At 35.9% G+C, this 10583-nt stretch overlaps 1 protein-coding gene across 1 annotated transcript; it reads right to left on the bottom strand.

Moving 5' to 3' along the window:
- Nucleotides 1–2766: 2766 nt before the first annotated feature.
- On the bottom strand, nt 2767–7864 carry LOC126717929 (endoglucanase 5). The gene is made up of 11 exons (XM_050419926.1): nt 7601–7864; nt 6805–7017; nt 6211–6411; nt 6037–6123; nt 5781–5945; nt 5357–5480; nt 5044–5207; nt 4316–4649; nt 4070–4114; nt 3801–3863; nt 2767–3309 (listed from the first exon to the last, which is right to left on the bottom strand). Exons 1-11 carry the CDS (start codon nt 7808–7810, stop codon nt 3020–3022), a joined length of 1896 nt encoding a protein of 631 aa, XP_050275883.1. The 5' UTR covers nt 7811–7864; the 3' UTR covers nt 2767–3019.
- Between the last annotated feature and the right edge of the window lie 2719 nt (nt 7865–10583).

Here is a 10583-nt window from a genome sequence, read left to right as displayed (position 1 = left end):
GAAATCCCACGGGAAAACACTAAGATTTACTAGAAATAGTGAACCAAAGAGGGAGTTTTTCACAAAACATCCTCAAGTTAATTTTCTTTTGATTAGGGTCTTTTCTGACCTTGATCTTTGATTTTAAGATTACTAATCGCTCTTTTATTGACTTGTGAATAGATTTGTCTTAGGGAAACGGTCAAAAATCAATCTTGAAGAGCTTTTCTTTGAGGTATTAGTTTAAACTTTTCTTTTCCTTTCCTTTTCTCTTTAATCTTTCTGTTTGCTTTGTTTTCTTGTTATAATATGCTTTAACATGTTTATCTAGCTTAGGTTTATGTGGTTGTACATTTTAAAAGCATGTTAGGATGTTAGATTTCTCGTTTTAAAGTTTTAATGAATTTGTTGTGTTTTTTGGGTTTTCTGGGCAAAAACTCGTGTGTGTATAATCTTGCCTACGCACGCAGGCTTAATTATGTGCACGCAGGCTTGTTCATGCGTGCGCATGAACTTGTCCAGAAACCCTAAATTTTATTTATCTGTTTTTGTTTCTGCCTTCACATGTATGCTTTTGTATAGTCTCTTTTTCATACTTCTATGCTTTCAAGGCTTTTGTTTCACTTGTTTAATTGCTTGTTTTCTTTCACATGTTAGAATTAGGGTTTATCTTATGTTGTATTGCTTTAATGCTAGGTACATGCATTTACATGCTTATGTATAAATGCCATAAGTACTGAGTTGCTGCATGGTAAGTGAAGGTGAGTCAAGCATTTGTAATGTACATGCATTTGTGATATGATCTCGCTTAGATTTGAAGTTATGATTGTGATCTTGATGCCTTGGATGATGACATGTTTTGTTTGGCTTTGCTTCTACCTTTGATCTTGATGTTTCTGCCTTGGATGGATATGATATGATGCTATGATGCGATATGGTGATAAGCATAACATGGTAGGCTTTGTTTGATAAGCATGATAGATGTATGGTTAGGAATGTTTGATGTCATGTTGATTGTTGGATGTATGTTAGTGTGTATGTGTGTGAGTTAGATACAAGTTTTGAGTATGCCTTTAATAGGGTTAAGACATAAGACACAATGATGGGAAGCCAACCTTAGGGTTGGGTAGTTTGGGTGCCTAACACCTTCCTAAGACCGTACCTTAACTCCAAACCCATATCTCTGGTAGTAAGATCAAAAGGTCCTTCCTTGAGAGGATGCTATATACATGGTTCCTAGACCATTGCAAAAACTAGGTAGCGACTCATTTGATTCACCCTTGCATCCACATTGATGGACTTAAGAAAAGAGATTTGATTGCCTTATTAAAGCAGTCCTTCCAGGACGACGAAGATAATGTTATTTCAGATGATGAGTCTGAGGCATCCTTCGAAGTCTCTATTGCTAAAGATGATAATCCCTATTATCCCTATGCTTAGACTCTATTTGGTCATGACTCAGTTACTACTCCAGACTTAGTAGAAGATGATATTGTCGGCACAAACTGACAAAATTGTTGAGATCATTGCTTGCGTCACTATTGTTGACATTGCTTGCATCACTATTATCTGTACATACTGACGACCCTATTAAAGACCTGCTGTGAATAGTAAAAAAAAAAGTCACTATTCACTATAAATTGTTTAAATAGTGCTTATATTACTTATAAAAGGGGTTGTCCATTTCAGTTGTATTTAGAACTTATTTTACTAGCTTTCAAATTCCCTTTAGATTTCCCTTACCTTCCTAGTCATCAAACCTTGTAACATTCATCAATTCCTACATGAAAAAACTTGTTTCTACTACTATTTTCTGTAAATGTTTTTTTTTATTATAATCTATTATTAAAGTATTTACTTTAAGCTTTGTAATCTACTGTTAAAGTATTTACTTTAAGCTGTTAATTATACTTTTTTTTTCCAGTTATTACAAAAATTGTGCAATGCACAGGCCAATAACTAATAAAAATGAAAGGGTCATCCAATTAGAAGGCGAACGAGTACTCTTATATTATTATAGAGCAAATGAAGGCCAAAATGGCCCATTAGCATTAATTTTTGAAATATTTAGCAACAGAGCACTGTTTCGGAAATAATTAGGGAAATACCACTTTTTCTGGTACTCGAGCTTGGTGAGCTCGAGTACCATGTTTTTTTAATCCACCATCGCCCCATATTCAAGGAGCCCTATAGTGGCGTTTTTAAGCCCTATAGTGACGTTTTCGGGCCCTATAGCGGCGTTTTCTGGCAAAATTTTTTTTATAAGTCCCATAACAGGTTCAAGGGGCCCTATAGTGGCATTTTTAAGCCCTATAGTGACGTTTTTGGGCTCTATAGCGGCGTTTTCCTGCAAAAAAAATTTTATGAGTCCCATAACAGGTTCAAGGTGCCCTATAGTGGCGTTTTTAAGCCCTATGTGACGTTTTCGGGCCCTATAGCGGCGTTTTTTTTTTTTTTAAGAAGATGTTTGAACCTGGTATGGGGACTTACAAAAAAAATTTGCAGGAAAACGCCACTATAAGGCCCGAAAACGTCACTATAGGGCTTAAAAACGCCACTATAGGGCCCCTTGAATATAGAGCGACGGTGTAATGGAAAAATGTGGTACTCGAGCTCACCAAGCTCGAGTACCACAAAAAGTGGTAGATCCCAAATTATTTCCGAAACAGTGCTCTGTTGCTAAAAATTTCAAAAAAACATGATATTGGGCCATTTTGGCCGCAAATGAAGGTCTTACAGTTCCATAAGTGAGCGCAAGTTCCAAAAGCATATCCCAAAACAGTTACATCTTTCGAACTATCGATTTTCTTTTTTTTGGTAGAAAGAATTTTCGAAGTTAAAGCTTACAGAATCTGTAAACGTCAATGTACAGTGATGTTTCTTTCCTTGAAGTAAGGGTTTCATTGACCAAAATAACTAATCCTATGGGGATAATTCAAAAAAAGAAAAAGAAAAAAAAAGTCCATCTCCATGTATCCGAAGTATACGTTTTTTCTTAACCCATAGAAAGCTTGAAATTTCTATTACTTCCTTGGAATAGTTAATGGTAGCTTAGAACTGAAAGCTTAGCTTGAGGACCGCCTTGAATGTAAACAAAAATGCACTCTGCGCCTGGGTTCAAGACCTTTTGCCAAAGAGGAAGCTCATAGATGTTCTTTACATTAGTAGAAGAGAGACCCCATAGAGGGCCTGAGAGTTTTTCAATCAACAGCTTAAGATCAGCAATTGGCTTCTGTGATGTATTCTTTATTATTACCTTGTGGCGGTAATAGGCACTTTGTGCTATAGTCCATGTGCTAGTTATGGAGTGAAGGAATTGAACAGGAGCATCTGTAAAAAAATTCGTAACATCATATGATTAAAGGGTGCCACTAAATTTAGGTTTATTTTTATAATATTTTTAACGGTTTTTTTTTAATTAAAAAAAAAAATCACACTTTGACAAAAGAAACATTTGAAATCAATTTTAACCGTTGGTATTATAAAAGCTGCGCCAATAACGGTTAAGATTACATAAGTATGCTACATGCAGAAAACTAGCATGTTCCATAGGATTCTTGTTAATATATATGGGATATTTTCCAGCTTGAATTTGTTGAGTCCTTTATCCATTATGCTTCAAATCATAATCAAAAGTAGAAGGTAAGAGGCCAGCGTTGCAAGAAGAATATCCATGGTGTTGGCACCTATATTAGAGTTAATTACCTCATGAGTTGTGGCATAGAGAGTCATGGGATTGATTAATTTATGTTGATTTTTCCGTCCTTTACTGTTGTGGTCATTTTCTTATTTTTGGTGAAAATTAAGTTCATAGTACTCACTTGATGATTTTGTGTCCGGTGCTGGTGCTGGTGCTGATGCTTGTGCTTTGGGAGGATAGGTACCTGTGAGTTCAAAAAGGAAGTAAATTAGCACCATATATACGTGAACCAATTTGATGCAGCCATTAATTAAAGGCGTGGTAAATAGCAGATTAGGATTCTAATTTTTCATTTTTTAAGCCTAATTTCCTTGGGAAATAGGGCTAGGAAGTGCTAATTGACTATAAGAGAGAGAGAGAGAGAGAGAGAGATCAGTTTCTATTACTCACTTTTTGTTGTTTGGTGGACCGCTGGTAGTTTTGTGTGATAGGGGTCTGCCATGTTAGAATATCTCATCAGAGTTATAACAATGAGTGTATGTTTAACCATAAACCATCAGATTATGAACATGATAGCAATGGGCATACGCATAAATTTGTTAACTAAAAGAAAAAATTTTAGAAGATACAATTTTCCATTTATGTAAGATTATTTGTATAAAAACAAGTATATATGATCCTCCAATGGGTTCTCACCTGGAATTCCTTGTACACTTTGAAGCTTAGCAAAGAGGCCTATGAGAGGAGCATTGCCAGAGAGTGTAGGTTCGGTTTCTTCATAATTGGACCGGTCATCAGAGAAGTCATCATTCTGATTAGGACCGCCCACCAGGGCTCCATATATCACATTAGGATTTCCTTGAGGGTTATAATACCATGCCTCAAAACCTTGCACACATTCAACCACAGAATGGAGTATGTGTATAGAGGTAATGGAAGCACCTCTATGGTGAACATGAGTTGGATAATTTGGTCCGTAACCAACTAAGTAACTTATCGACTTAGGGTTATTACCTAGGATGTAGTCAGCCTGCAAAACCAACCAATTGAGAATTATTATAAAGTCTTGGGGGATTAAAAGAACATGAAGTCCAGGGCACTACAACTTTCCCATTATTTTTCATATATGTTGAGATAGTGGCATGTTATGATTTGTGCTAGTAAGAGGATGGCAATAGTTAGAGAGGGTATCCTATGAGATGGTTTCATAAAACCACTATCTCACAGTATGTGGAAACCACGCATGTTATGAGAGAAAGACCATCTCATAATATACTTTTTCCAATGGCCAGGTTTATATAAAAGTGACGTTATTTCAATAATGATATACCTCATAAGAATGCAGTTGCTATTTGTGAAAATTATTGTTGTAAACGTCATATTACTCAAGAAAGAAATGAAAATTCAAATGAAGACATATATACCTGTGACTTTGCAAAATTGAGGAGCTCCTGAGGTTGAATTAGGCCTTCTGGGCAAGTGAGCTCGGCGTTGGCCGCAGAAAGGTATTCAGAGTATACAGCAAGAAGAAAAGCAGCAGATGAGACATACTGCATGTTGTTCCATTCACGCACGTACAATAAGCCCCCTGATGAATGAACGAAACGTACAAGGAAAGGAATCCATTTAATGAGGAGATAAGAAAAGACTCAATTTATCAGTTAAAGTTCTTATATAAGATTAGTGAAAATTTCTCTAGAATTGGGTCACAGTGACATTCTAAATTCAAATACAAACCAGTAGTTTTGTAGACATTGTAGCCATCATTTTTTTGCAGACAAGCACAGGCAAAGTAGTCTGCCTTTGCCTGATATTGCATTAGCGTGTTAGTGAAGGCACCGCCTTTTCCCTCCAGCAGTACCTGCAAATCAATGACTTCCAGTTAGTCTTAATTAATAATAAGTATTATGATTTCTAATTCAACTAAAACTTGCAGTTAATTGGTGACGGAAATTGACTACTTTACCAAAGACTGTAGTTAATAAACAAAAAATATGCTAATTAAACAAGCTGATGAACGTATAAATTTATTAAAACATACATATCTAATACATTTGAGCTTAACATCTTTCAATGTTCACTTCCATTAATTTGGTGTTAAAAAAGAGAAGAGTTTTAATTTAACTCTAAAATGGAGGTCTTGGATTATAAAAAATTTGACCTTTGAAAGAAGGATCTGTACACCGGCATATTTGTTATCCCAAGAGAATTCCTTTACTGCCCATCCAGTTCCACCCAAGTATACAGCGTTGTCCACTGCATACTTCAAGTAGTACACATCATTGGTTGCTTCATACAGCCAGGCAGCAGCCCACAATAGCTCATCCTTCACCAAAAAGTTGATTCAGAATAATATACAAAAACAAAAGCATGAGAATGAAGATTAGAAAGAGCCAATGAATTATTATATTACTAACCGAATAACCTGATGACGTGTAGAATTGCTTAGCAGACGGGATAGAGTCGTCGTACAGGCCTCTGAAGTTGTCTGCAAATGAGAAAAGCTGCAACAAAATTGAAGATTATCGATCTGTCGAGAGAGGCTGCTAATCATCAATACAATACACGTACGTAAGTACGTACATACTCACCTGTTTGGCGTGTACCAAAAGGAGATTAGAGTAGGATGAGTTATATGGCTTGAAAGCTATGGCGGATGCAGCCAAGGCAGCAGCAGTTTCACCGGCAAGGTCCGAACCAGGATTATTTGCATCAAGCTTGTAACCATTCCTTGGAGTTGTCATATCTTCAGCACGCTCCCAACAATAGTGATCAGAAGCCCCATCACCCACCTGCAGATTATTAATTATTTACAAATTTATGTCAATCAAACACTACTAAATCTATCTTATTAATAACTTCCTTAATCAAACGATCGATCGAATCATTCCTAGTCCCAACTATTGATATAATATATGCGCTTGAATTCACAATTTCTGAACTTTTTATGTTTTTTGGAATATTTTTTAGTATTTTATTTGGCAGTTTATCAATTTGAATTATTATGGGTTGACTTATTATCTTAATCAACGTTTATTTTATAATTATTTAAAACTAAAATTAATTCAATAAAATTCAAGGTTATTTTGTAGTTATATAATGTTATATATACACCGTGGTCACCAAACATGGATTGATGGCATAGGAAATAGGAGACGAAAAACTATGTGTCCTCCTAGTCTTACCTGTCCCCAAAGAACATTAGGTTGTGGATGAGCTTTGATGAAGTAATCAGTACCCCATCTAATGGCCCATAAGGTGTTCCCCATTTGGTTATACTCTGTGATTTCTTTGCTGAACTCAATAGCTCCCCATGCAAGCATTGTCACACTGAATGCCATTGGAAGCCCAAACTTCACATGGTCGCCTGCGTCATAATATCCTCCAACCAAGTCCACCTGCAAATACATATATACAGGGAACTGTTAAAGAATTCCATAAGAACATTGGTTTAATAATTATTTTTAGAAATATATTTTATAGAAAAATGATAAAACAATTAAATGAATTAATTTTATTGATAGTTTTTTATATTTTTCATAAAAATGATGTTAAAACTTTTCTAATATAGTTTTTTTTTTTTTCCTGAATAAAAAAATGGGTAGAGGGGGTCCTACCTGGGCGTGACCATAGTAACAACCTACCTGTCAGGATCCAGGCCTTGCTAGGGTGCAAGGGGACCGGTGAGCCATAGCTTCCCCAACCCCACGAGGGGCACTAACGATCCTAGGCTGCCAAGGAAGGCAACCCCACGCAAGTCCATTTTCGGACTCGAACATGGGATCTCACCCTTGGCGCAACTCTTTGTGCATCACCTAACACCACTAGACCACACCACCTCGGTGGTTTTCTAATATAGTTTATTAATTATTGTCCTAAAGACTCTCATTAACATGATTGTATATGTCAAATCTAAAACATGCAGATGGGTACTACTCTTCTCATGTTTTTAATTTGGCATTAAAAATAAATTAGCCTTACCCCTTGTGAAAACCCATCTTTGAGTCCCGAGTCAGCCCGCCATGTGACTCGCTGAGTTGGTGGAAGTTTACCAGATCTCTGTGCCTCAAAAAACAATAAGCTCTTGTCAAGGGCCTCACCGTAGTTGAAGTTGAATACAGTCGCAATGGTCGCTTCCAACTGGAGAATGCCAACCAACAAAGCTAGGAGGACTACGTTCGACTTCCTCATGTCTAACGTGACTCGGAATTAATGCAACAATTAATTGCCTAGCTAATACCTGTTAATGTGTTTGCAGTAGTGGTTGATTTATATATATATATATATATATATATATATATATGAAACGAAATATATATGGCTAGTAGCCCTCACGTTGTTCTTTGATCGAGGTTGAGCTCCCCACGTTGTATTATATAACTTAAGATACGGTTCTGCACCTACATCTACATGGTGCTAAATATGAAGTCGCACCGCACGCATGACATGTCTACCCATCTCAACCGTCCATAACGCCTACTTTTATCCATCTACGTTGACTCCCCAATGTATGGTAACCAACCAACCGAACCGGCGACTTCATAAAGAATCTTATGTACTCAAATTCTAAAATCTCATACCTTTTAGTTTAATTTTATTTCTTACAAAAAAAAAGAAGGGTTAGGCTCCTCTCCCGTTAGAAACCCTCCCGTTCTCTGCCTTTTTTGTATAGATAAAGGACACGTGGCAATTAAATGATCTAATGGTTCAAAAAAAGTCAACTCAAACTATCTTTAGTTCTGCAATCTTCTACCCTTCGCCTCCCTCTATTCTCTGAAACATCACCATCGGACCCATTCTCTCCTTGTTTTCTAACAAACTCATCAATGTCATCATCATTTCAAACTTCATCACTTATGAACTTGAGTTTTTCAAAGAAATCAACAAAAAGAACCTTTTTTTACTATAAGAATGCAGGTATAAAGGTTTAATACCACTTTAAAAAACTGAAGACTTGTTATAATCACAGCCAGAAAATTTTATAGAAATTCAATCCATTTGGCTAACTCTTACTGTCAAAATATGAAAATGAATGTTGAAATCTTTAATATTTTCACCATTTTGCATCCTAAGAAGCAAAAATACCCAAGCAGCAGTAAATTGGGTTCTAAAAAAATATAAAATAAAATCATTCCCTGCCATAGTGTTCTTCTAGTTTGAAAAACAGTGTAAAGAAAGCTAGTAGCCAAATCAATCTCCAGGCTTCCGTATGGATTTCATTTATAAGGATAATTACAAGCATTTGAAAAAAAAAAAAATTACAACAAAGAGGGATAAACTCTAGTTATCTAATGTTATGTGCGACTTTATATTTTTCTCTAACTTTATCTTCAATAGCTTCAACAAATGGTGATTTACTAGGATTCATATTCTTAACACTTCTACCCATCAGAAACCCACAAAACAAAAACAGAAAAATTACTTCTCTGTTGTAATCCCATCTTCATAACCATTGCCATGCCCTTCTGTTCATTGACACCACAAAGAAATTACTCACATCGGAAATCACAACACACAGGTTACCCATCCCTCAACCCAAAATCACTATTTATGCCATCTTCAGTAGAGAAACCCAGATAAAGTGAACGCTTACCCTCAATCCAGTCAAGCCACTCCACGAAGTATCATGCTGCTATCGAGATCCCACCAGAAGCCTTCCTACCCACTCATTGTTGTGCCACTTCAAAAAAATAAAAATAAAAAATAAAAGAAAACAAGCAGAGAATGGGTCCGGCAGAGAGAAGGGAGAGGCGAAGGATAGGAGATTGCATGTAATAGGATAGCTTGAGGTGGCTTTTTTTGAACCATTAGATCATTTAATTGCCATGTGTCCTTTATTTATACAAAAAATGGAGAGAACGGGAGGGTTTCTAACGGGAGAGGAGCCGGACCCAAAAAAGAAAACAAAAAAAAATGGGTTAAGAGAGTCATTTAGAGGGTGCTTGGTTTGATGAGTTTTGAGTTATATAACTCATTTCCATCACTAAAAACTCAAAAATCGTGGGCCCCACTTAAAAGTATGCTATTTGGTTTAGCTATTGGGATTTTTTTTCTCAAAATAACACGTATTTTCAAACTATTTTATTAGTTAGCAACGTTTCCAAACTATTTAGGAAACTAAGCAAATCGAGTATGATAGAGTTGAGTTCCACAGAACTCGAGTTTTAGAGATGCAATTTGTATGGAAATCGAGTCGTTAAGACTCGAGTTTCCTAACACACAAAAATCGAGTTTAAGAGACTTGATTTGCTATAGTAAACTCGAGTTTTTCAGACTCGAGATGTTAATTTCCCGAATAGTTTAAAAACGTTGCTAACTAGTGAAATTGTCTGAGAAAGGATGTTATTTTGAAAAAAAAAAAAATTCTAGTTATTGAGTTGAGTTTTCATAGCTCAAAACTCAAAAAAATGAGTTAGAATGATTAGAATTGAAAACAAGTTTTATGAGTTTCCAAAATTATGAAAACTGAGTTACAGGCATTTTCGTAAATATTTGGTAATGTGTGGGGCCCATGGTCAGACCACACGAGCTCTCCACCACTCTTTTTATCTTTTTCTTCCTCACTTTTTCTCTCTCCGTGCTTATACTTCTCTTCTTTCTTTCTTCTTTTCCTTTTTTCTTTCTCTTTCCTCTTTTCTGTAATCTTTCTTTCTTTTCTTCTTCACGCTAGGTTCTTTGCTTAGCTTCTTCTTCTTCTTTTTTATTTTTTATTTATTTATTTTTTATCTCTTTTCTTTCTTTATTTCTTCTTCACTCTAGTTGCTTTTTATTCTTCTTCTTTCTTTCTTCTGCCTTCTCACTGGTTGAGCTCTCCACAAACGGAAAAAGCCCACTACAACAAAGAAATATCCCAACAGTCAAATATTACAGTGGTAAAATAAAACAGAACAGTATAACTCTCCAGTTGTTAGTAGTTTCATAGATTAAGAAGAGTGTCAACATCTCCAAAATCATTATCGGAAGG

The sequence above is a fragment of the Quercus robur genome, chromosome 3, assembly GCF_932294415.1.
Source record: "Quercus robur chromosome 3, dhQueRobu3.1, whole genome shotgun sequence".
NCBI lineage: Eukaryota > Viridiplantae > Streptophyta > Magnoliopsida > Fagales > Fagaceae > Quercus > Quercus robur.
The sequence above is the reverse complement of the archived record's forward strand: the minus strand, read 5'-3'. Positions and strand labels throughout refer to the sequence as shown.